We start from the raw sequence: 25,046 nt of genomic DNA on the forward strand, positions 1-25,046 counted from the left end.
CTGTCGTCCACCAGACCGGGTATGGTAACCGACACCACTCCGCTCCCCGCGCCCCTCACACCGACGTCCCGCTCCACTATAGCCGATGTCACGAGCCCGGAAATGGTGCTCGCGTTTTCACGTTAACTGTGGTTTCTGCGGTAGTTAAAGGTTTTGCTGATAAATATCATCAAACCCTCTTGTGCACAGTAGCTGTTAATTTAAGCCAAAGCAAACGGTACCTTGTCTGGAGCTGCACAGACAGTCAGATATCATGTCATTTGTTTATCGTGTATCATTCTGTCTCTCTTGCCTATAAATTTCTTCTCCAGGACAAATATAAAATCAAAAGCACCCCATTCCCACCTGGGTAAGGGTAAATGTACTGTCAGGCGAGTACAGTTTGTGGTTTCATTGAAAATTAAAGCCTATATTTAGTGGAGAAAAAAGCGGTCGCGTCAGGAAATTGGTTTTGTGGAAGGACCACAGTGGTGTGAACAGCCCAGCCTGAACAATTAGAATTAGTTTAATAAATTATATTTTTATCACAAATTCATGTTTAGTGTAACCGCGTTAATCCAATGTCAAAAACGCCCCCAGAAAGGGGAATTGCTCTTGTTATAAATTACTTTTATTGGACGTGTTATGTCATCTGGCAGTTGTCAAGGCAGCTATTAACAAAATATGAGGTCCTTCCTTGAAAATGTCGCGTGCCTTTTTGTCGTCCGAGGATGTGGATTAAATTCATTGGTCCAAGTAAGGCAATAGACACCCTGTTTCGGCCAATCACAAAGCAGATTGGGGGTGAAAAAAGGCGGTGCTTGGATTTAAATACCGCAAATCCACGTGTCAAAGGCAAAGACAACAACAAGAGAAAAAACACAGGTATGTGGTATTATTGAAGGTATTTGAACGCCCAGAACATTTGGTTATTTTATTTTCTTCACAATGGCAACAGCACACTAAACATTTTTAACTGTTATAACCCTAAAAGTAGGAAAATGGTGCATCCTCAGGTCTGACCAAATAATGTCTATTTTTCATTAGCACCTGCTTATTATTTTTACTTCAGGGCATGTTTTTTTTAATCAGTGTTGCATAGGATCATGCTGACAAAGACAGCGTTTTATCCAGTTGAACATTAACTCGAGCAGAGGGAATCAACCTCTTCCTTATCAAAGTGAATATTGAAGCTTTCTGGCCAGAACCACATGGACCAAAGAGACTCAGAGTGTGAACCACTCAAATTCATAAAAAGTTGGCAAAATTGCAACAGTTTGGTTAGAACAATGCCTGCTGTGGGCAAGTAAAGCTAATAAAACATCCTTTCCTGCTTACAAATCACAAAAGTATAAACAGAAATGCAGGTTGATTTCTTAAGTGAAAACAAAAACAGTATCACCAGCCTCATCACTCCTTACAAAGATACAAAAATATATATCTTCCTAGAAATACATCTGTAGAAAAGTAGGCCACCAACAGATTTTTGACATTTCACAAACAAACCCATAAAGTACTTTGTTTTTCATTAAGTCTCTCAAATTTATCTAAACTTAATGCTTTAAGATGATATCAAACAATAGTAACACTCATGTGTTCCAAGTGCTTGGGTTTGTGATTCTGAATTCACTGATTTTGACATTAAAAATGAAAACATCCCTATCAGACTGCAGTCTCTGTCTGAACCGCTGACGTATAACTACAACATTCAGTTTTATCGAAAAAGAACAATGTCAAAAACTCAGTCAACCACAAACCTTTTCTAGCATTGTCCAACACTTCCAGAACTTGTTGTCTAATCCATAACCCACATGGGGGAATACTAGGACCACTGAAGAGGTAAATATCAGCTGAATCCAAGCATCCTGCAGGTGGAAATAATCAGTAAAGCAGCCAGATTTTATCTCAAGTATGATGAAATGCTTACAGTCACAGTCTCATCACAGTGATCATGGCACGTTACAGCAGTGAAGTATAACCAGGTATCTGTTTGCACCCTGCATATGATACATATCCAGTTTCTGCAGGTCCTGGAAGTGTGGTTTTGTCCTGAGAGGCTCTCAGATATCCACCTACTGCATGCCCAGGTGCCTGGTAGGAGAGGCCTGACCTGGGCAACCAGTGACCGGAGAGACTGACAGGCCACGGAAGAGGAGGTCCATGGAGGGCAGGAGGGGCTTCAGAAGACTGACAGGGCAGAAAGCGGAGCCTCCATGGGGGGTAAAGTTGACTTTATTGGGGTCAGGGCAGGATGGCTGGAGGAGAGGCTCATCCTGAAAGGCAGACCTGGAGGTAAAGAGATGGAGAGAGTAGTCAACACGTACCCCAGGATACTGGATCATCAAGGGCTTTAGAGCCTTAATGATTTGCTCTGTTGGTACCTGACGGGGGGGTCTATAGGATCACCTAGCAGCTTATTCTGGCCATAGTTACAAGGGAATGCTTACATGATTATATGATCTATGCATGATGTTTTTGGTTTAAATGTGTTAACTTACATTCCCTCCTCACATACTCGTACTCGCTCGCAGCCTTCTGGGGGCTCACGCTGGAAGGAGTAGGTTTTGTTGGGACGAGGAGAGGAGGAGCAGGGCTGCAACAGAGGAGGCTCCAGTGCAAATGAAGGGAGCGACGTCGGCGGAGATGGACACAGGGTCTCACAGTCCACCGGCTCTGCAGGAAAAGACAGAAATATCCAAACTTGTATTAATAATACCTTAAACAAATAGAGAACAAAGTTATACATTGCTACATCAGCATACAGTTTAAAAGCACACCATAAAAAGTGTCTAACCTGGCTCTCCCATGGGACAGGGAGACTGTGATGGAGACAAGAGAGATGGGTTCAATGGACAAGGGGAATTTGAAGGCGACAGAAGCGATGGATCTAGAGGACAGGGGGACTGAGAAGGAGAGAGGAGGGAAGGATCCAGGGGGCCCGGGGAGGGCTCACTCTGTGAGCCACTGCTACATCTCTGGGCAGGGACAGGGGCCCTGTGGCCATCTGGGATATCCAAAATCTGGAATATTCAGGAGGAAACAAGTGAAGGGGTCAGAGTAGCTACTGAAACAATAGAGAGTGAGGTAGGCTTTCCTTTCTGGGAGGGACAAGTAACCAAATTTAGCTTTGATGATATGATGCTTGATTTGCTCTGTGGGGAGTTTCGGCAGGAGCCAAAGTATTTTTTGCCCTGAGGCCCCCATGTTGTTATAAAACAGTCTCAGTATCAGAACTGAGATCAAACAGTGATTATTTTGTTTTTATGAGAAAACAAAACTTGATATGACACAATTTACCTCTCCAGCCTTCAATAGTTAACGTTCTTTTTTATGATACAAATCCATAGAATAGTATATCACAGTAAGGAGGACTGTAAAATGCATGGAATTTAAATGAGAATAGGCTCTTTTAAGGGAAAAGGCAATTACATATTAAAAATGTCCATGTTCGTTGCCGTTTATAGTTTATCAATCTTTAATTTTTTGCCTCTGCCTCACTGGTTGTAAGCATACCTGCTGATCGTCAGGTTTCTCCGAAACAAACGCCTCCTCCAGCTCCAAGTTCAGGCCTTCAACACTACGTCGAAGCCGCGGGGCGAGTCTGTTCAGCGGCATCAGGGGCATTGTCTGGAGAGAAACAGTCACATTCAGGCACATGTGCTTGATTGTGTACTTCAAGCAACTGTTCACAAAATTCTATACTGCCTGTGTTTGAATTGTACAGCGCTTTCATGTTGTGGTTTATATTTCAACCAGCAACAGTGAACACACGCTTGCAGGTGCCAATTGTGTGCACCGTCTGTGGTGTCCAGTGTGTGTGTTTTACTGAACATCCAACATGCAGCTGCTGGTTAAAAGAGTTAATACTGAAAATACAGAGAAATACTTAGTGTTTCGTCATTTTTACAAAACATACTCATATACAGACTGTGTGTCAGATGTGTGCGCATTTGGATACAAATAGGAGCTCGTACAGGCACAGCCTCATTTCCCAGATCAGCATCACTGATCAGCACACCTTAACCTTAAAATGGACTTAATAATTTAAATATTGAAATTTTTTTTTGCAGGGTTCCACCTACTAATGTCTGATGATCTCCCCCAATGTCTGAGTGAAGATTTCGCCTTGGCACAGTATGATATGCTGGTTTCAAATTGTCTTTCTGTGACAGCGTGTCAGTAACACAGGAGCTTTGATGACAGCGGTTCCTAAGAAAAGCACCAGTGTTTTTTATATCCCTGTTACTAAGCTCGTCCTAGTCTGCCTGTGGAAGACACTTTGGCATCAGTAAGGGTCATGAAAACTTTACCTCACGTCTCTTCAAAAGACAAAAGAGCAATAGGCTACCTGAGTGATGCCTGCTGCATGACCTGCTGGCAGGGGGTGGTGGGGGAGCTCATATCCTGCTGAGGGAGCGGCGTGGCGGGAGCGCTTCTGCAGCTGGTGCCTCAGCTTGGCCACCTGAGGGCAGAGTGGAGAGAAAAATGATTCAGGAGTCACTACGATTCATTCTGAAAAGGGAGGTTACTCACTTTCCCCACAGGGGCTGTAAATATTTCATGCTATCAGTGGGAGGGTGCAGAGTAAAGGGGGGGGGGGGGGGGGGTGAGACAGAAACAGAACAACTGATTAATGAACTGCTGAGTTGAACTAAAGTACTTGCCTCCCTTAGATGCTCTGCACTGCCCCACGACGCTGAGCGCTTGTGTCCGCCGACACTTCTCCTTCCTCGGGGCTCCTCTGCCCACGAACTTGGAGTCTAAAATATGATCACAGTGTGGTGAATTAAGAGTCCAGTGTATGTCTATCAAACCTTTGGGGGGCTCTGGCAGTAATTCTGGCTGACAGCGGGACTGACCTTTTTGGAGGCCTCTTACATTTTCTGTTAAATGCAGTGAACTCCAATCAACACAACAACTTAGTACAACAGCTGTCTTGCACACCTGCCCCACAACAGCTGTACAAGAGGAAGGCGACATGAAAACCACTCTGAGTTGCAAAACAGCCCCGCTTCCACACACATAAGAAAACACCTAAACCACATCATTGTAAAGTCTATAAATACAGTGCAAGTATCAGCCTTCAACACCTCAGTGCACACACACACACTACCACACATACAGTAACCTTGTTATTCACAAAGTCACGTACTGTAGAGGAAAAACAACTGAGACTAACAGCCAACATGGAGACTTTCTTGTGCACTACTTCTTTTGTCAATCACAATTCCATAACGTCCTACTTTCACTCATATGACCGTACCGATTTCTTCACATTGACCCTTGATCTTCTACCAGGAGGAGTCTGGTTGACCGCTTCCGGCTGTTGGTTGGGAGCAGACGACTGGCAGTTCATCACCAGGTGAAACCCGGGTTGAGATGACCCACAGGATCAGATACTCACAGTTCTGGTGCCTCCACACTCAGAGTCAACTGCTTCACACAGTTGGAAACAATCTGATCCACTCACTGGTGTCCACGCCATTCATAAGGCAGCTAACATCATACACAATCATTTAGCTCTCACTGCCTGCAGTTAGGCTATGTCATGGCTTTCTGTCCCCAAAATACAACCTGATCTTTGGGTGTCAACCTCACAACTCAAACGTCTTACTGGTGCCAAAACTGCCTGCAGGAAAACACAGACACCATCTTCTGCCCTCGACTCATACGTAGTCCATCGCCTGGCTAAATAAGTCAGAACGCAGCATGAGTCAGTCATACAGTGACATCGGTGTAGAGTTACAGCTGACAACCCCCCAACCCACCCAATCATCCAAAACATGAACGGGGGGGATCATGGGACACAAACCTATAAAAAGACTAAGGTAGCAGAGCATTTGGTCAGGCATAGTGTTGTAGGGTTTCCAGCTTGGACGACTCATTAACGTGTACTCAATTCCTGTTTGCAATCTGCAAAATGTCACAAAATAGTTTAAAAAGCCCCTGCCATTGTTTTAATAGCTTGTTTTGTCTAATTAACAGTCCAAAACAAAATGTACAATCATATAAAACAGAGAAAAGTTGCAAATCCTCTCATTTGAGAGGCTGTAAGCCGAGAATATTTGGCATATTGTTTGATAAATGTCTTATAGATAGAAGAACATATCTATAAAAGGAATTTATAATATTTTCTTGCAATCTGCAAACTGATTGACTAATTATTTCAGCATTAAACAGGAACAACTTACATTATTATTGAATCTACTGACCCTGAAATAAATACAACCTTCGACATCTTTTGTTTAGACTTTGTATAATATTATTTTGTCCATGCATATATGCACATCTGTAGAATTACAGCATTACAGCTGAAGGTAAACTACATTTATAATCGTTATTCGATTTATACTTTGTTTGAAAGTTTGAAAGTATAGTAAAAGTATAAACATACAAGTATAGTATAAAGTATATTGCTTTTTCTGTCACCGGAAGATGCCTGTTATACGTTTTTGATGTTTGATACAAGACATAGTGGCGTCTTGTAATCCCATGTGGGACAGGCCAAATGTTTGGCATGACAAGGACATAAAAACTAACTGACTGACTGACTGACTGACTATCTAATCTAATGATGTTAAAATCGCCAGAAATACAAATCCACACCAGTTAATTTTTTGTACGCTTTGCAGTAAAATTGAGGAAGTGCACTAAGATGAAACAGCAGCACACAATCAGTTATATCATCTGAAATAATGCAGAGGAACTACGGCAGGAGGAGGTGCTGGGTGGGGTGGCAGTGTGCATGTGTGTGGGTGAGGAGAGTGCTGGGGGATGGGGTGTCTGTATAATGAGGTCAGGAGGGGTCTGTTCCTCACAATGGAGGCAAAGGGGGTTCGTTCGGGTTTAAACTGTGTCAGGAGCGAAGACGAAGCTGCGGAGCTTGGTGATGTTAGACGGGGCTTTGTGCACTAGTTAGGAGCAGATACAGTCGAGGGGGGAGCGAGGGAAGAACAGCAGAGTTTAAAGAAGAACAAAAACGACTATTTCCAGTTGGCTGCCTTCCACCCGCAGCGTGGAACTGGAACCACCAGACACCTGCAGAGCCAACATCAGATATCTTGTCTTCTATAGAAATCCGTAACATACAAGAAAAGCAGAGCAGAGAAAACATTTGGTCTCCTGTCTGCTTTTTTTCAGCAACATGAAGCAACAGGTTTTATGTGCTCTTTCACCAGCAGCAGTCGTTTGATTACAGTGATTACACCAAGGTATCGCAGCTAATCAGACAGTGTCATGATACATAAATGTTCACCTGCGTGGCTTTGTCATTGACACAGGTAACAGCCGTGCTCTCTGCCTCTTTGGGCCACTGTCCCTGCAGATAGGGTCCAACGATGGCGTCCAAAGAAAGAGTTCGGCGGATGGTGGGTTTCGGTGGGCGAGCCGTGGTCCTGTCAGCTTTTTGGGAACAGAAATAAAACACATTAAGTCAGTGCGCATGTCGGGGTTGTGCAAGCCTTAACTCAGTACTTGTTAAAACAACGTCCGTCTTGCAGAAGTTATAAAAACTCATGCCTGTGTGATCATGTTTAGCTTGTAGTAACACTGCATGTGACATGTATGTGTGTAAAAACTCTTTAAAGAGGCTAAACTGTATTTTAACACCACCAGTAGTTGTTCACAAAATTGCTCCCAGGCTTCCTCCCCACCAATAAGCATGCAGTGATCAGAGTTCTGTGTGTGTGTGTGTGTGTGTGATGTGTGTTGGCAGCTCTTTGTAATCTCTGGCAGGTGTGGACCATGCCTTTGACCTGGAGCAAAGCCATCCAACTACACAACACTGGCAACTGTCACCACAGGCTAATAGTATATCCACCACCAACCCAAAAACACACACACACACACGGTATGTTGTCATCAGCCCGGGTTGCAGGGCAGACGGGATGTATAAATAAACAGCCCAACATGCAGATGTGACATTCACGGATACAGTTACAGAATAATACACCCAAAGTAAAACAAAGGAGCCTTTAAAGCTGCTGCTGTTAGCATGAAGCATGCAGCGGAGATCCCACAGGTCAGAGTGCAAAGGGGCGACTGAGAGTCCAAATAACATTATGAGAACAGTGTTATGTTTCAGGGTTAGCAGCCTTCATTGTTGACTTAACTTTCTCAAAGCATGTTGGAATTTTACTTTTTAGACCACAAATCAAGTAAAACGTTGGAGTTGGTCAATAGTTAGTAAGATTGAAGCAGTTTGCTCCCTGAATTAGAATGAGAAGCACAACTTTTTACTTGTTCTACTTTTCTCAAATGAAGTGCTGTTTCTGTAGAAGTTAAAATGTGAGAACTGGCTTCATCAGCATTTTTTTCTGTTCATTTTGTGAATATGTGAGACTGACGATATATGCTTTCCTTTAGGGCTGCAACCAACAAGCGATTAAATCAATTAACCAATTAGTTGTGTCCATCAAGAAAAGGACTGAATTTATACCGACATAAGACAGAGAAAAGCGGCACATCTTCCCACTGGATGAGCTGGACAAAGCAAATGTTTGACCTTTTTTCTTTAAAAATGACACGAATGATTCATCGATTAACAAAATAGTTACTGATTAATCGATTGATCAACTAATCATTTCATTTTGGCTCTACTTTCCTTTGTGACACAATAAAGAGAAAGAGAAGTGATAGGCAGAGAAATCTATTTAGTTTCAACAGAATATATTTAGGTCATAAACACCATGTAGCTCACATACTTTCTAAGGCAGATGATGGTGATAACGTGACACCAAATAAACTATTCAGCTCCACAAGGAAGTGAATGCAGATTGAACCCCCCTCCTCCTCTGGATGTATTTACCCGTCTTGACTTCTCTGCAGAGGAGAGCTGAGCCCCTCTGGAGCTGGTATGGGACTGTGGCTCTGAGGGGCTGCAGGCTGGGGTTGCTGCACCCCCGAGGTGTTCCTCCACTTCTGCCCGACATCCCCCACTCCGCTCCCGCAGCCGAGCTCCGCTTATGAAAACACACACACGGCTTTGCTTTTCTTCTTCCCGTCTTTCACTGCAACTGTCTTTCTTTCTGCCCACATTCACTTCATCCACACTGATGATCCACAACTCGGGTCGGGCCTCTCGTTGGGCACCCGGCTTGAGCTTTCTTTTGTGATGATGACCATGATGTTTGTTGCTTCACAAGCTCACTTTCGGGTTGAAAAGGCAGAAACGAGTTTAGCGAGCTTTGCAGTACAACTCATCTGATTAAATCGCGCAGGATCCTTCATGTTGTAGTCTGAAGAGGACACCAGCAGAGAGGACGCGGTGCTCTCACGCACTGCTGCGTGTTTCCCTTTTCTGCAAAGTGACAACACAACAGCTCAGCTCAACCTGTGCAACTATCTCATGTAGTATATCAGGGCGAGCTGGTTGGTTGCTGCAGAATACTACTGAGCACTTATTGGTCGTCACATCCATCCGTCTCCTGAAGGGAAACCCCTCCCAAAACTTAAACTTCCCATCCACTTTGTTGAAAAATGTTTCTCCTCTATGCGGGGCATGGCCCTTCCCCTCCTCCCCTTCAAACCCACGTCTATTCACAGAGTGCATGTGTGGCTGTGTGTGCATGGTCTCCAAAGCGTAGTTCAGGGACCTCTAAAGGTCACTATAGAGGCTCAGGGGGTCCAAACTTTCATACTTTTTTAATGGTCCAAACACTATTAATATATTTTTGATAAGGCATTGGGAGAAAACTGATCCATATCCTCAAGGTGCATGTAGATGAAGCTTTTTAAAGCAAGTTAACCCATCAGAAGCGTTTCATTTGATAAAATAAACAAATAGAAATAACATTCAGTTTGATATAATGTCATTTATAGTGTCCGAACAAATCATTTCCCTACCTAAATACGTTTATTCATAAAACATGTATTCACAATGGGGTTTAACTTGCTTAGCTATCGTAAAATGCATTGAGGACACAGCCTTCAGTCAGGTACCAAGAGTTTACATCACCAACATTTTGCAACACATAGACTACAGAAAGTTTGCTTTAGGGTTATAACCAGCTTTTCAATCATGTGTGTATTGATGAGGATTGCAGTATTTCTAGTATAGAAGTAAAGAATGAATGCAGTGGGTGTGTAAATGTATTCTGTATAAAATAGCCATTTTGGTAGCACTATTAAAGCTTTCTCACACTATCTGTTGCTCTGTTGACTGTGGTGCTCCTTGAAAGGTGCTGTGGCTAAGAGAGAGCGGGAGAAGCAAGACAGATGAACAAAATGGTAACACTGCAACAAGAACAAATCAGTCAGTGGAGAGATCATAATCAAACAGCAACAAGAAGATGAACACAAGAAGTTGAAAAGGTCATACATCCTGATTCTGTTATTATATGCCATGCAGGTGGAGGGGGCTTCAGCATGTTGATAAAGGACATTTCAGCACGATGGGTGCTTGCAGGTTAACAGAAATGTTACGGCTGCAGCCACTCAAAGAATATTTTGATCCATCTGGAGGAATCATCTGTACAGTCCATCCTGGTCTAGTTGGGTAAAATAAGTATTAGGGTTAGTATAAGGATGTATTTTTTTTGTATAATTCAGCTACCCATGTTTTTCCCTGTAAGACTATCAGGTTGTTCTTAGGAATTTATTAGCTTTCTGGGCAATATGTTACTCCTTCAACCACAAGATGGACCCAGAGCACACGTGTCCTTTGCAACTAGCTGCTCAATCCAACATCTCCATTAACCTCCTGTTTTGGAACCATTTTCAAAAGCACTGCTTTTGGTTTTACATTACTCTCCATACGGGGTTGTGATCTACACAAACAGACACACATAATGGAAAAAGGCAGTTTATTGCAACACAAACAAAAATAAATGAACATATGCAGTATCTTAAGATTTGACTGAGTCAATAAATAGCTGCACAGATTTAAACAACATACTGTAACAGTGTTTGATTACTCAAGCAGGAATGATATGCACTTTCAGGGGCGGCAGACCCCAGATACCATTCAATCACACGCATAAAACATACCTCTCAGTGCTATGTCATTGTAAGGACAGTCTGTAAAAACCAGTCCTCTACTTTATATGGATAATCTGTATCTCTTAAAATGATCATCACATCTCTCTTTGCAAGTGGCTGCATCCAAAGAGCTGCAAGTGCGGTTTTGGTTACATTTTGACAAGAAAATTGAATAAAACAGGCCACAAACACACCAACGATGTCATGGGATGAATACTGATATTCAAATAAGGAGCAAGATGGGAATACAATTTAAGGAAATAAATGGATGCTTTGGAAAAGGTCTGACAGGAGTTTGCAGAGGAATTGCATGATCTTGGATGAAGGGATTCACAGATAGTACAAAGTGGTTGTGGGAGAGTGTGAGAGGAGAATCCAGCGGATAAGGCGAGGAGAAGGGAAAGAACCATAAGACATGGATCCTTTCAGCTTCACTCTCATGTGTACAAAAATCTAGAGATGGTGTCATGACTTTCCTGTTGTATTCTCATGGAGCTGTTGATGGTCTTGGTGGATCGTGGGAGCAGGGTTTTTGGGCATGGTCAACGCAGCATCACCAGGCAGACAGGCTGGGGTGAAATCTCTTTTGCTATTGTTGGTCTGGAGCTCCTAGCTGGGAGAGAGCGCAGGACTGGGTTCAGTGCTGATGTTGACCAAACACTCGCTGGACTTGAGGCTGGCCAGGGACTTGGAGCTCGGTAAAGATGCCAGAGAGCCACACAGACCCAGCATGGAGGGAGTGTTGTCTTTTCCTACAGGGCCAAAACAGAGAAAAAGCACAATCAAATTGGGCTGCTGATCATGCATAGTTCAAGCTGCCCACATGAAACACCATAAACAAGCATCAAGCCTTTCTTTGTGTGAGTATGTATGTACATGTGCATGGGTGGCTGCCTCTGAAAGGCTTTTATACGGGAGTGGAATGAGCACAAATACGCTCTTACTCCAGCAGAAATATTGTCACTTTACTACCATGTTTTCTATACTGGAGTATATAAAGTAAAATGAAGCTAATCTAAAATGTACTCAAGAAAAGCTAGTTACTTAAGAATAAATTGCAGACTTCTCCAAAAGTAAAAGTGCAACAAAAAAAGAGCAGAATTACAGTACACTACAAATACTGCAGTGAATATGTTTTGATAAATGTAGTAGCAGTGAAAAGTATTTCTACCTGCTGACGTCCAGGCAGCATCTCCGTTCTGTCTCCCATCGGTCTTCTGGGATTCAGAGTTCAGACTGACTTCAGCAGAAAGTTGCTCCAAACTGTGGAAACTCCTCCTGGATGGACAAAAACATCATCATGGCACAAATACCTGAAGCAAAGTATATTAAATGCACCTATAAGCACCTGCTTATCTATGCTATGTGTGTTAATTACTAACAGGGGTCATTTATTTACATAGGTTTAATGTTTCATGCATTATAGCATCACAGAAAAGCTATTAATGAATATTATTATATTTAAAAAAAATATATATATATATGTATTAACATACTGTTCCGGTCAGTTTACCTGCGGAAAAGCTTGACATCACCCTGGTTGTTTGTGATGGTGGACCACTGGTTGACCAGCGGGATGGAAAGATCTTTCGCCAGATGGGAAGAATCACAGGGCATGAGGGCAGAGCTGGATGAAGCACAGAGTGCAAATAATTCAATTCAGAAGTGTACTTTTAATCTTGGCAAGTTTAGTCAGAAGTCATTAATATCACTCTTACTTAAATACACACTCCCTGATGTTGTCATAACACCCAATAGTGCCCCCAAATCCCCAAATCTCAAAACAGTCTCAAAATCAAAATCCACAGCTCATAGTTGAGTTTAAAAATCAGTAAGCTGGGGGCAAATTTGGGGATTTGGGGGTGCTGTGTATGTTTTTTATTGTATTTTAATACACTTGAAATAAAATGTGAGTATTACATCACAAACTGGCATAACCAAACATTGCATCCGCATCTAATTGTGTGTGTTTTCATGTGCTTTCTCACAGTTGTGCCTGCAGCTCCAGCACAATGGCCTCCAGCTCCTTCTTCTCCTGCTGGCTCTGGACCGTCAGCTCCTCCACCTTGGCTCTCAGACACTTGTTCTCCGTCTCCACGTTCTTCAGCTGCGACTCCCGCAGGCGCACCAGCTCCTCCAGGTAACCCTGCAACATGAAAGTAAGGAGGCAGGGATTTGTGTGTGGAAGCCCGTAGTGGAGCAAAAAGAATTTAAACAGCATTAACTTGGTTTTAGCAGTTGTTGTGAGTCACCTTCTGGGCATAGACGATCTTAAACCTCTGCTCCATCTTGCGACACTTGTTGCTCCAGCTCTCCTCGTCGGTCACCAGAGGGATGTAGGGATGCTCCGGGACACTCTCCTCGCTGTTACTGCTGTCCACACTGCGGCGGTCCTCCTCATCACTCAGGTAGTCGTAGCTACACAGCAGAGAGCCGACAGTGTTGCAGCGTCGTACATGCACACAAATGTGATGCTAAAACTTGAGCGACAGGATCAGCTGGGTCAGTCTCACCTCTGAGTGAACTTCAGGTACGGTGTGTAGTCAATCACAGCTGGAGATTTCCCATCCAGAGTCTCCCCCTTCAAGCAAAAACTGCACAGAACCAGAAACTAAAAAACGAACTTTCTTTTCAGGAAGATCGGTGACCCTGCTGTTAAGAATTACAGTTATGGCTGAAAAACAGATTTTTATGTCACAAACATGAAGGGTGTGTACATTATCAGTAAATATCTATGTAGTGAAATGTAGTACGGAAGCCACATATGCAAAAATGTTTGTTCAGCTTAGTGTGTATACAGTGCGTGCACTATACTCACATATGGAGTAAATATGTTTCAACATTTAAATAAAATAGCCACTTTTATACTGTATGTGTCAGCAGTACTTTCACTTACATAATTGATACAGAAATCCATTAAACATGAGAGAGTACATATACATCTTATCACGATGTATTATTCATGAATACATACTCTCTACTAATACCTTACCAGAGTTACTAAACGATTTGAGTTGGGACCTCACATGAGGTCGCACAAGGTTTCTAAGACAGATATATTGATATTTATTTGATATATTTTTAATAATAGGTTTGAAATACCTAATCTGTTTGAAGATCCATCTGTACTCCTAAAATAGAATATGCTGTACAAAAATTCATATTACAGCTTGAAGACTTCGTAAATATTGGACCTAAAAGCAATGTAATAGGTCAGAAAAGGTTAGAATACCCTAACTTGGGATACTAAATTGCATTGATGTAAAAAAGCCTGGGGTGTACTGGTGGATGTAGTTATATACTGAAACACTCAGAGTCAGCAGTGTATGTCTTCACCTGAAGTCAATGGCACTCAGTCCAATCAGCATGCCAGTCAGGACTGTGGCTTCCTCTCTCAGCATGATGGCTCCATCATCGTAGAACCTCCTGTCAGGTGGAGAGGTGGTCATCATCTCTGAACTTTCACAGCCAGTTAATGACAGATTTACAGTATGGTTGATGTTCGAAGTGGTGGTGCAAAGAAATTATGTTTTTTAAAAACTGAGTGATTAATATGAGCAGAATTAGCCACCATGGGTGCATCCCTGCAGCAGGGGTCACTTGGCTAAAATAAACAAAATCAGAAATGTGTCGATTGTCCCTTTAAAATCATTAGTCTGACCTGGTTGTTCTTGTGTCCCTCAGAGCAGTGGACACATATTCAGACAGACGTTTCTCCATCAGCGCCACTCGAATCCACGCACGCCCCTGTAGGACAACATAAAAAGTAATTAGAAACTTTCTTTGCTGCTCTCTCTCGCAATATCCTACACACATACAGGCTCCGTCATGCACACAATTCTGCATACAAATCAACTTGCCTTGGCCCGTGATGTACTGATGTTCTCTATGTTTTCAATGCTGGCGATGCAGTTGTTCTGCACCTTGCTGCACGCCAGCCGGATATATTCCCAGAAGCTGCGCTGTCCATCTGAGCTGAACCAGCTTCCTGAACCTGGTCCAAGATTAAAACACAGCAATGAATAATTTCTTCTCTGACAACAGTCCACACTGTAGGCATGCAGCCACAGCAACAATACAGCTAACTGTATAATCATACAAGTGTTTGCCCTTTTGATAATAATATAATTCTAATTCCATGATTAATGTGTTATCTATGCAGTAGATTCCAGTTTTATATTAAATCTACAAGTTTCTACTGTCTCACATTCAAAGCCATATTAACTGATTTGTCCATCTTTTCCTGTGCTATATGTTACCTGCAGTGTTACCTTTGAAGCGGTGGCTGAGGATGTGCTCTAAAATGGCAGCAAAGTTAATAAACTCCTCGGATGAGTCATCTATGGGCTCTGCCGTGTACTTTTCTAGGAGAGTCTTTACAGAGAATCTGAAATAGAGGCACACAGATAAAGAGGAATTAGAAAAACACAAGACAATGCAATGGAAAAAAAATTCTCTTTGGCATATCTGCAGGACTTGAATTTTCAGTTGGTTGTGTGCTGCACAAGCCGATGAAATGCAGCCGTGTACTGTACCGAGCAGACAAATGTACTACTGTATTTGAACCCTGCAACAATAGCGGGGACGAGGGTTTTTTTCTTTTTTGGGAACCACGCCATCTTATCATACTGAGGTCACCCCAATTGTCTTGTGTACTGCACAATGTACCCCTTCAGTGCTTTGGCAGTGTTATCATGAAATCAACACAATTAATCCCCTGTCCTTTCAGCCTTTGTGCACACTGTGCTTCCAGGTCCCTTTGGGTCTTGTCTCTCTGAGGGACCGGCCAGCATCAAAGAATGATCAAATAATTCCCTCCCACTCATCTATACTTGGTGGTCTGATCTATTTAGGGCAGCCGCTGTCGCAGCTTTAGTTTGGCTTTTGACCTCTCACGCACACCCTGCTGCACCACAGGCAGCTATGCAGCTTGCATGTTAGGAGCCGGCATCCAGGCACGGGCTCTGGCTGACTGCCTCTGCTTCGATGGGCAACACTAGCATCACCGAGGGCAAGACTGCCCTGGCAGTGGGAAGCACCTCCATAGCCAGGGGAAAGACTACCGTCTCCTTGGGCAACTCCTCCATCTTCAGGGGAGTGACCACCACCTCCATGGGAGACTCCACTATTCAAAGGCAAAAGACGACTGTGGCTCTGGGACGGGCCAGCTTCACCCGGGGAACCACAACCACCTCCTTCCGCAAAGCCTTGATGTCCAAACGCAGGAACACCTAAATGGAAAGGACCCCTGAAGCCGCGTCTAAGACAGCCAAAGCAGCCAAGCAGTCCAAAAAAGACTCTAACAATGAGTGGAAAACCACATTCTCATCAAGCAAGACCTCGTTCACCAAAGGCAGGGTTTCGATCCTGAGGACTAAGTACGCCATCTCCTGGGGTAAATCCTCGATCTTCTGGAGCAGAACCACCGTAACTTTGGGCAACACCAACATAGCGGTGGGCAAAACCTCTGTCACGCGAGGGGAGACCACAAGCTCTCTCACCACTGTGACCTTCACCCATGGGACCAAGTCTGTGTCTGTGGTCAAAACCACCCTCATCAGGGGCAAGGAAACGCACAGCAACATCTACTGGGATTTTCACACATGATTCCTGCATACACTTAAAAACCCAAGGATATTTCTGTCTGGTCAGTTTTAGCAGGTCAGTAGTACCACCGGTCGATAGAAAAAAGAGCTGCTATGTTTTTGATTAATGTGTGTCAGGAATTACAGGTCATGTGGCATGACATCATCTGTTTGCACAAGGTACAAAAGTGGATTCCCAAGTGAGAAAGTGAGTTGCAGATCTAATGGGTTTGCAATCAAGAGTGAGAATTTCCAAAGCCCTGCTGAGCATGCTATGCAAATGTGACAGTGATGACGGTTTATGGTGTGTCGACTTGGCAGGGAGGGAAAGTGTGAAACAGCCGTGTGGGATGTATGTAGAGACACAAGAGAGGGTGTGTTTTTCATCAGCACTATTCTCCTGTATATTGTGCATGTACAGTCATCAACATGTCTACATCTTTGGTATAAATGTGGTATTTTTGTGCATGATGATACGATTCGTTGATATTCTGATGTCTGCCTGCATTTCCATAACTATGCTGCCATATGTCCACCAGAAAACACAGTTTTGAACTAGAAAACTGTAAAAGCTGGTTGATGCTTATAAAAGTAACATGTCTAAACACTGCTTGGCTTGATTGTTTTGTAAATAGATCTGAGTTTTGGTGAGGTCTTCTACGATCTAAATGACATAAATGGTAGAAATTAAAGACTCAAATGCGTTCAAACAGTTCAGCAAGGACACAAATGGGTAATAAACACCAAGTGAAGGAACCACACCCATATTTCAAATGGAACACAAATACAGGAGAGGTGCAATCAAAGCCTCAACTGCATGTGAAGAACATGAACACATCCATACTTTCTGACACTGTGCGACTCACTTCACATATGGTGTATACAGTCGTACACAGAGGCTATGTCTTACAATCAGAGGCTATAGGGAACAATGGCTCAGAAGAAAGTGATGTCACCGCAGATTGCCCCCCTTTGCAACAATGTGTCCTTCAACCGTCCAGTGTCGTCGTGGAGATGGGACAATCGCTCCACTGTCCCAGTCCCCCCAGATAGGCTGTGGCCACCTACGGCTGCCTCTGTCCATTCACAGGGACACATGGGTGGTATGTGGCCTTCCAGAGCCCACGTCGATCAGCTCAACGAAGGCATTATGCGACACGGGGGTCGCTCTATCCACGCTTAGCATTCTGGTCTGCTCTGGATTGTAGCTGATGTTACTATTACCGCCGAGGGGCAGAGCAGGGCGTGCTGTATGAGTGTGCGATGCTTTGCGTCGAGTGAGCCCCGAACCCCGTCGTTGAATCTGGGTCAGGAAGACGAGCTTCTCTTCAATGGGCAACACCAGTTTCACAGAGGGGAAGACGGCCTTAACCCTTGGCAACACCAGCATAAAGAGGGGAAAGTCCAAGCTTGCCATGGGGAGCTCCTCCATCACCAGGGGCAAGAGCACGACATCTCTGGGCTCCTCCACCATCACCAGTGGAAAGACCAAGATCTCCCTGGGCAGCGCCTCCTTCAGCAGAGGCTCCACCACCACCTCTTTTCGGAAGGCCCTCTTCCCCAAACGCAAGACGCTCTAGATGAGAGGGGACCTCATGGCGGGGTGGGGGGACTGGCACAAAATGTCACAAGAAAACAGCACCATCACAGAGAACATATGGACACCACCACAGCGTCTGTACAGGGTCTATTCCAACTGAGAGCGAAAACTGGATTAAATTTACTTTGGGACCTTTGACTTGTTTATGGCCATGCCGGATTTATCGAGGAAACAGGTCAGTGGCATCTTAATTCTGTCTCATAATGTAATCTGCAAAGACCAAGTAGGTCAGTCAGGTTTCAAGGTACAATAGAGCTCCAGGATGTTAGGTAGAGTTCCTGCAAGTACGTGCTCTACTCCACTATGACCCACCAACTCTGTTTTACCAAGAAAATCCACTTGGCTTCCAGTTTGCTAGTAAGCAAAGCAAATATTGTGTGTTTATAACAATCATTGTCACATTTAAAGTTCCCCAAAGAGATCTGCTTTAGAACACAGGCGCTGCCTTGACAGGACTTTGTCTTAAGGAGTCCCATCATAAAGAAAGTTTTGTAAGATATGACTTTGTAGAGAATTGTTCTTTTCTGTCTAAAACGTAAGATGAAGAGTGGGTAGAGAAGCATATGGTCAAAACGGGTCAACTCTTTGTGCAGACTTCAAAAATGTATGAAATCAAGCAATTCCTCATTATGCAGAGTGCAGAGCCCTTGGAAAACCACCAAGTGCCCCCAGTGGTTCCCAGGGCCCAGTATGGGAACCACTGATTAATGGCTATGCTACCCATTTGTTGATGTGATGGCATTTAAAATAATAACAAGAGAAAGTCAAGTGTTGCAAAAGGCCTCTCTGACCAGATGAAGTGGCAGCGTTATCTCAAAAGTAGCATTACAGCAGAGGATTGTAAATTAACTGAAGTCCTTTGATCTGAAGGGGAATCACTGGCATGCCTCAAATGCAAATGGATGGAGTGGAATAGCAGCATGCTCTTGGTACGATTTGACACTGAAAAACAACTGCAGGGCCTTCTGACAAGCTTCTTTTGTGCCCCCTCTCAGCCTGGATTGCCACCAAGCCCACTCTCTGCTCTCTTTAAATGCCCTCTTGTTCTCCTTTCTCACCCTTCTACTGTACTTACACAAGTGTGTTTGATCCGCAGCACCACCCAGAATAAGCAAAACTACATTTATCAGCAGTGACACCTAACCTAAATACACAAAGCTTCACATTAACTCTCTCAGCTTTGATTTTTTTTTCTTTTTTCCTCACTCTCCCATAAACATTTCCCTGACTCCTTTCTCCTTCTCTCTCTTCCTCTTTCTGTCTCTCTCTTCAGTCTTGGCATAACCAGCAGGATCAGATGACACAGGCGGACTCCTCACTGGCTGCAGCATTGTGTAACACCAGCCAGTGCTGTGTTTATCGTCCTGGACTGTCGGGGGAGACGTCCTGTCCTGTACTGGATCGGCACAAACAGCCAAGACAAAGAATGCTGTGTGCTTTTTATGAATATTAAGATGAGAATGATCATTTGGGCCAAATCCAAACTAAAAGACGTAAAAATGCAACTGCAGCAGGGTGTGTCTCTCTCTCACCAGCCCCCCTCTATGAATAAGTGTCCAGGCAAAGTGTTTCATGGTCAGAGGAGGTGTAGAGGGATAAGTGTGCAAGATGGACTGTAAGGGTGTCGGGCTGAGAAGCGCTGAGAGAGCAAATCAGATGTTTGAAACTGGCAGGGGGGTAAACTGAAGGTAGATAAATTGATGGTGAGAGAGAAGGCTGATCAGCAGATGAGAGACGCCCAAATGTTTAGTCAAACCTACAGAAACTTCTGCTGTAATTTCACATACTTGATGGTGTTGGTAAAACTAACTGTAGCTTTAGAAATCAGGTGAAATGCAAAAGAAGGCTGCACAGAAACTAGAAAACAATGTTATTCCAGACATGCAGGTTCAAAGAAGTGGAGCTGAGAGAGGTGGAAAATGGCACCCCTTATTATTGTTCAGAAACAAATAGCACAAAGAGCCACCCACGTACAGAAGCATGCTCATGAGATATGAATATGTAGTGGTGTTTACTACAGGACAGAACATTTTCTTCTCTACTCTCGAGCCAAACCTCAGCCAAGATGCACCACATCACCTCCCTCCCTCCTTTCACTCCCTGTTCCTTTTGTTTACAGGAAGCAGCTGATGGGATGACACCTTACATCAGACCTGTAAAGTCTCACTCATCTTATCTATGTTTTCTTAGGTTCACCGTGTCCACAGCAACACTGCTCCTCCAGCCACGGACGACGGCATGAGAGCTCTAAACTAAAGCAACGAAACAGTAAATTTCATGTGGCCTGTAAACAAATTGCCTTTTGATTGTTGATCTTCGACATTTTGTCAAATTCAGCTCAGATAAACAAAGTTAAACTGGAGTTGCATGAAAGTCCCCACTGACTGCAGAAATCCTCAGCCCTGCCATGTTAAGATAAAACCTGTTGCTAGTGGCAACAGCACAGAGATACAGTAGATCACGATGACACTGCTGTCACTGTGGACAAGATAAATATCACCAAGTCTCCCCAAAGCCATTAAGATAAAGTTAGTTTGGATTTTCTGATGCTGTCAGGTAAAAAACTTTGCAGCCAAAATCATGTTTATTTTCATGTCTGAAGGCTGATACAAGAGCATTTCATTAGGATACATGCAAAAATATACAAGTATTCTTCTTATTCACATTTTGAAGTTGCAACTTTCTCACCTGACCGCAGCAGTCTCTCTCTCTCTCTTTTTTATTATTCTTAATCTCAAGTCTTGCTTTCAGTTTATCACGAGACGACTTTATTGTAACACCTTTGAGTTCCCTGTTGTGGTGCAAATGTTTGATCAGGTTTTTCCTTTATTATACACAAATGTCTATTGCTGTACATATGTGTTTCTAATTCAGATGGGTTCACTCTGTCAAGGATGACACCGTAAACAAGGCACTGAAACACTGAGCAGACATTAAGTACGTTTCTGTGCCTGGTACTGGTGACCCACAGTATGCCAGATCACGTAAATACTCTTTTTAAAAAAGGCCTGTGATACCAGTTTGTCTTTGTTATGTTTCCCCCTAGTAACAGACAGTGTTTACGAAACATGTGACAACAACAAGTGAACCTGAGCAGAAACAGCCCCCTTCTCTGACGTCCCACAAAAAGACATAACTTCATCAAGCGAATTGTTGGGAATTGAAAATAATCTGTGTGTGTGCTGATTGTATTTTAAACGTGTACGGTGTGACAGTGAGGGAAAAGAGGTCAGACTTGATGTACACACATGTATTAGGGGAAAATAAAGGCTTGGCCTGGTGTACTAATCTAGCACTAACGTCAGCTAAGCTACTGTAGCCAGGCAGCAGTTCAAGCTGTGGAAGTAGCTGTGTCTCCGCAGCTCGACAGAGCCTGGATCCTGTATCCTGCACCAACATGACGCCCAGCCTGCTTTAAAGTACAGCCAGAGGCCCACTGCTGATTCAGGCTCTCTCTGCGATGAGACTGTACGAACACACAACAACCTTTGTCTACTTGAATCAACTCTGACCAGAAGAGCATCACGAAGAAAAAGATAACAAGGTCAGAAACATCATTAACGAGGAAATGCAGATCTGACAGCGACACAGACACGCCTGGAAGAAGTTGCCCTCCAACTGAACCTAATCAATGTCATGTTGTTCATTAGAAAATGGAAAGAAACTGTGTAGTAAGCATTACTGATGGAAAGCTGTTTGAGATTTATTTCTGTCTTGTCCTTTGTGTTTGTCATTAATATGCCTAAATGATTAAATGGGTCTCAGCACGGGCAGGCCAAACTGAAAACAACAGTCTTTTTGTGCCCTCGCTAATCTTTCTCTGTGTTGTAAGTCCATTGTGAGAACTTTTCTTTCTTTGCTCTGTGTGATGTTGGTGTGTTTTGCTTCACTGTACGTGTCACTAAATGCAGACAGGACCTTGGACAGAAAGGTACTGGAATAAAAATGCTTGATTGTGTGTCTATTTGGGAGTCTGGACATTTTCTTTTTTTGGGGGGGGTAATTTAGTTTTAAACACCATGTACATTCCCTGTGAACAAGGCCAAAGACAGAAATTAAATCAGAAAAGAGTTAAGAGCGAGAGCTGGATGCATGACGTCATTTTGGCAGAACGCCTGCACACTCTACATAAATAATTACGTCCCTGTCTGCAAGACCATTTATGACTACAGCCAATTTGAAATTCAAAACCCATAGTAATGCAATAATACATTTTATGAGCGCACTCTAAAACTATCACAGTTAAGCTATAATTTTCCTACAAGACTGTGGTGATATCGCAGAATATATATATACTATAAAGCAGGATATGGTCATTTTTTACCACCCAAAATGTCTCTTATTAGCTTTTCAATCAAATATAATATATTATATATATTAGCTGCTTTTCAACATCTTCTATGTTAGTAATTTGAATGTGTTCAGGTTTTGGACTGCTGACAAAACAAGCTATTTGAAGTCGTCACCTCAGGCTCTGTGAAGATCAATATTTTTCAGACATTTTATAGACTAAACAGTTCATCAATTAATCAAGAAACTGAGACAATAACAATGAATGTGTGTTTTCTGGAGTGCCATTCATGATTGTAGCTTATTTCCAATAACTATAGTGATTTTGCAGATAATATCAAGCCAAATACTATTATTAAGTTAAATACAGGGTTATCAATGTAAAACATTAATTAATGTATGTATATCACTCATGTCCGCACTACGGTCTCAACCTCTTAATGGGCGTTACAATTAGACATTCCTTCATTTTAGGGGGTCACAAGACAAAAAGGTTGGAAACTACTGATTTAGATCATACTGAGATACACAATAGAAGACTGTGGAAGAAGCCTCATTACTTGCCCAGTAACATTTGAACACTGAATCCAAGAGATATAATTTACATAGGCAACTGGACATGTTGCAAAAAAGACATCTCATCAGGTAAGTTAAGGGTCCTCTCAGCTCTGGCAGTTAAAAATTGATGGATCGTGAACTCTCTGATGCACAGGAGTTTACATCCCTATCCTCTCATAGCACAGTACAAGACAGTGATTTATGAGAGCCATATAAAGACTGTACATCACAGTCCATCAGCACTCTGGTACTGTGTAGGATGAGGGACACAGATGGGGGGAGGAGTCCTTGCTCTGCACTGCTCCAAATGCCCTTGTCCCATTCAGCCAGTCAACCTGACAGTGATGGAGGAGGAAACCTGCTGTTGGCTGTTGTATTTTCTCTCCAGATCTATTCTGGGATTGGCAATATTAGCACCATGAGTCTAGTCTTATTTTTTCTTTTCTTTGAAGCTGAATTCATCAGTATAGACATGAATCAAGCAGGTGTCTCAACCTGTTAAAAATAAGACACTTTCCTGTGAGAGATTTTAGAGGAATCTTACATAAAATACGGTCTTTAGAGGAATGTTACAGCAAAGTCCATCCAGGGATTGAATTGAATATTATAGGTAACAGGGTTCTTTTCTTGTCTTGTCTGATAGCAGGGGTATGTGAAGGTGAAAGCCTCCACATGCCTCCTCTTCATCCCATAGAATTTCTATACATTTGCCAATTATTCTGCATTATTTTCCATCTATTTTGTGTCCCACTGTCTACATTGTTTCTCCTCAGGCATGACCTTGTTAAATAAATATCCGTTATTGAAATCATGAACGGAGCAGCATGCAGCGACTGACAATTGCAGATCATACAGTCTGTCGATGGTGTCGTGATGTATACCTGCAAACCGTGATGAGGTTTTTTCGCTCCACGCCGACGCTCCGAGCAGACGCCTTTTTCGATGTCAGACCCATAGCCATTGCTGTCTGAATGCAGCCCGACTCCATCCAGCGGCGGCCCCGGGGCCTCTTTGGGATCCGTGCCCAGGCCAGGACCCCTCCCTCCGCGGGACCTGTGTCCTACAAACACCCGCTGTCCTTTGCGGGGAGCCACGGATGCTGCTGCTGCTGCTGCTGGAGGAGGACAGGAAAGTAGCCACGAGCGTCAAGTAAGAGATGATTAAATGCACAAGTTCCGTCCAGAACTTTCGAAATAAAATCACCTTCACTTATTTGCGTTTTACTGTGCTGATTGTCGAATAATGGTACTTTTATTTCCACCTTTATTTCCGGATATATTCAGCGTACGTCACGCACTTGGCACAGCTGAGAGATGACGCCTTCACGTAGGCTATTTTTGTATGCTGCTAAACTCGTTGCTTTCAAGGTGTAAACACAACTTCAAAATAACATCAGATAGATAATTTTAGTTGCTTTGGCAACTAATTAATTTTTCTGAATTCATAGTTTTGTTTTTATCTGCTCATACTAACAGATCTGTTGATGACTGTATAACATGTTTTTGTCTGTTAGGGAAATATTATATTCAAAAATCAAGAACAGCAAACAAAATGAGCAAACATTGATGTGGACATTTTTAATGCATCACTGACAGCCGTTGTGACAGAGAGGCACAAATAACCTCCTGCATTTGATGTTTAGTCAAGTCTTTATTTCATTTTTATTATATCGAATTTGTTTATTTTTATTGTCCTTGTACAATACAGTTCTAGAGCTCCTATGTACAGTATATGTAGACGTTTGGTCTGATACCCCTCCCTGTTTTGCATAGTTCAATAAAGCTTTTTAAGTGAAAGTATATCCATAAAGATATTGTAGGCATACATGATACCAAAATGATTGATTAACTGTATTATCCCAAAGGTAAATTGGTTTACAGAGTGGGCACAAAATCGAACATACATAATAAAAAAACATACACAGTAAAAACAATCAATATGTTTTGGTTTTAGAATAAATAAATTATGGATTCTCCTCTTGCCCAGCAGGAGGCGACTCACCAAGGTCGCAGTTGAAAGACTCCGAGACACTGGAGGGCGCTGTGGTGACGGCGGTT

The 25,046-nt window shown here is 43.0% G+C and overlaps 3 protein-coding genes across 9 annotated transcripts; 1 reads left to right on the forward strand and 2 right to left on the reverse strand.

Annotated features, from left to right (window-relative positions):
* Positions 1 to 2,051: 2,051 nt before the first annotated feature.
* fam117aa (family with sequence similarity 117 member Aa) lies at positions 2,052 to 8,909 on the reverse strand. The gene is made up of 8 exons (XM_070923792.1): positions 8,786 to 8,909; positions 7,235 to 7,380; positions 4,644 to 4,739; positions 4,328 to 4,441; positions 3,494 to 3,606; positions 2,774 to 3,003; positions 2,478 to 2,652; positions 2,052 to 2,265 (listed from the first exon to the last, which is right to left on the reverse strand). Exons 1-8 carry the CDS (start codon positions 8,907 to 8,909, stop codon positions 2,052 to 2,054), a joined length of 1,212 nt encoding a protein of 403 aa, XP_070779893.1.
* Positions 8,910 to 11,262: 2,353 nt separating this feature from the next.
* rundc3aa (RUN domain containing 3Aa) lies at positions 11,263 to 23,977 on the reverse strand. 7 transcript variants are annotated; one of them, XM_070922826.1, is made up of 11 exons: positions 23,871 to 23,977; positions 15,216 to 15,343; positions 14,817 to 14,950; positions 14,618 to 14,703; positions 14,293 to 14,382; positions 13,470 to 13,550; positions 13,209 to 13,374; positions 12,945 to 13,102; positions 12,470 to 12,583; positions 12,132 to 12,234; positions 11,263 to 11,708 (listed from the first exon to the last, which is right to left on the reverse strand). In XM_070922826.1, exons 1-11 carry the CDS (start codon positions 23,975 to 23,977, stop codon positions 11,499 to 11,501), a joined length of 1,377 nt encoding a protein of 458 aa, XP_070778927.1. In that variant the 3' UTR covers positions 11,263 to 11,498. The 7 variants fall into 7 exon arrangements, with proteins under 7 accessions (XP_070778927.1, XP_070778929.1, XP_070778932.1 ...); XM_070922828.1 differs by having other exon boundaries at positions 11,495 to 11,748; positions 12,147 to 12,234; positions 15,228 to 15,343; XM_070922831.1 differs by having other exon boundaries at positions 11,495 to 11,718; positions 12,138 to 12,234; positions 15,228 to 15,343.
* Positions 17,873 to 18,121, forward strand: zwi (zwilling). The gene has a single exon (XM_070922833.1). The coding sequence runs from the start codon at positions 17,873 to 17,875 to the stop codon at positions 18,119 to 18,121; it is 249 nt and encodes an 82-aa protein (XP_070778934.1).
* Positions 23,978 to 25,046: the final 1,069 nt, after the last annotated feature.

The sequence above is a fragment of the Enoplosus armatus genome, chromosome 17 (genome assembly GCF_043641665.1).
Source record: "Enoplosus armatus isolate fEnoArm2 chromosome 17, fEnoArm2.hap1, whole genome shotgun sequence".
Classification (NCBI taxonomy): domain Eukaryota; kingdom Metazoa; phylum Chordata; class Actinopteri; order Centrarchiformes; family Enoplosidae; genus Enoplosus; species Enoplosus armatus.

Coding starts and splice junctions, on each gene's coding strand:
- fam117aa (XM_070923792.1), bottom strand. CDS start 8,909: ATGTCGGGCAGAAGTGGAGGAACACCTCGGGGGTGCAGCAACCCCAGC. Junction 4,442..4,643: donor GTGCAGAGCATCTAAGGGAG/GCAAGTACTTTA, acceptor CTCTGCCCTCAG/GTGGCCAAGCTGAGGCACCA. Junction 3,607..4,327: donor ATGCAGCAGGCATCACTCAG/GTAGCCTATTGC, acceptor GTTTCTCTCCAG/ACAATGCCCCTGATGCCGCT.
- zwi (XM_070922833.1), top strand. CDS start 17,873: ATGGGCAACACCAGTTTCACAGAGGGGAAGACGGCCTTAACCCTTGGC.
- rundc3aa (XM_070922826.1), bottom strand. CDS start 23,977: ATGGAGTCGGGCTGCATTCAGACAGCAATGGCTATGGGTCTGACATCG. Junction 15,344..23,870: donor AACCTCATCACGGTTTGCAG/GTATACATCACG, acceptor CCTCTATTTCAG/ATTCTCTGTAAAGACTCTCC. Junction 14,704..14,816: donor TCAGTACATCACGGGCCAAG/GCAAGTTGATTT, acceptor GTTGTCCTACAG/GGGCGTGCGTGGATTCGAGT.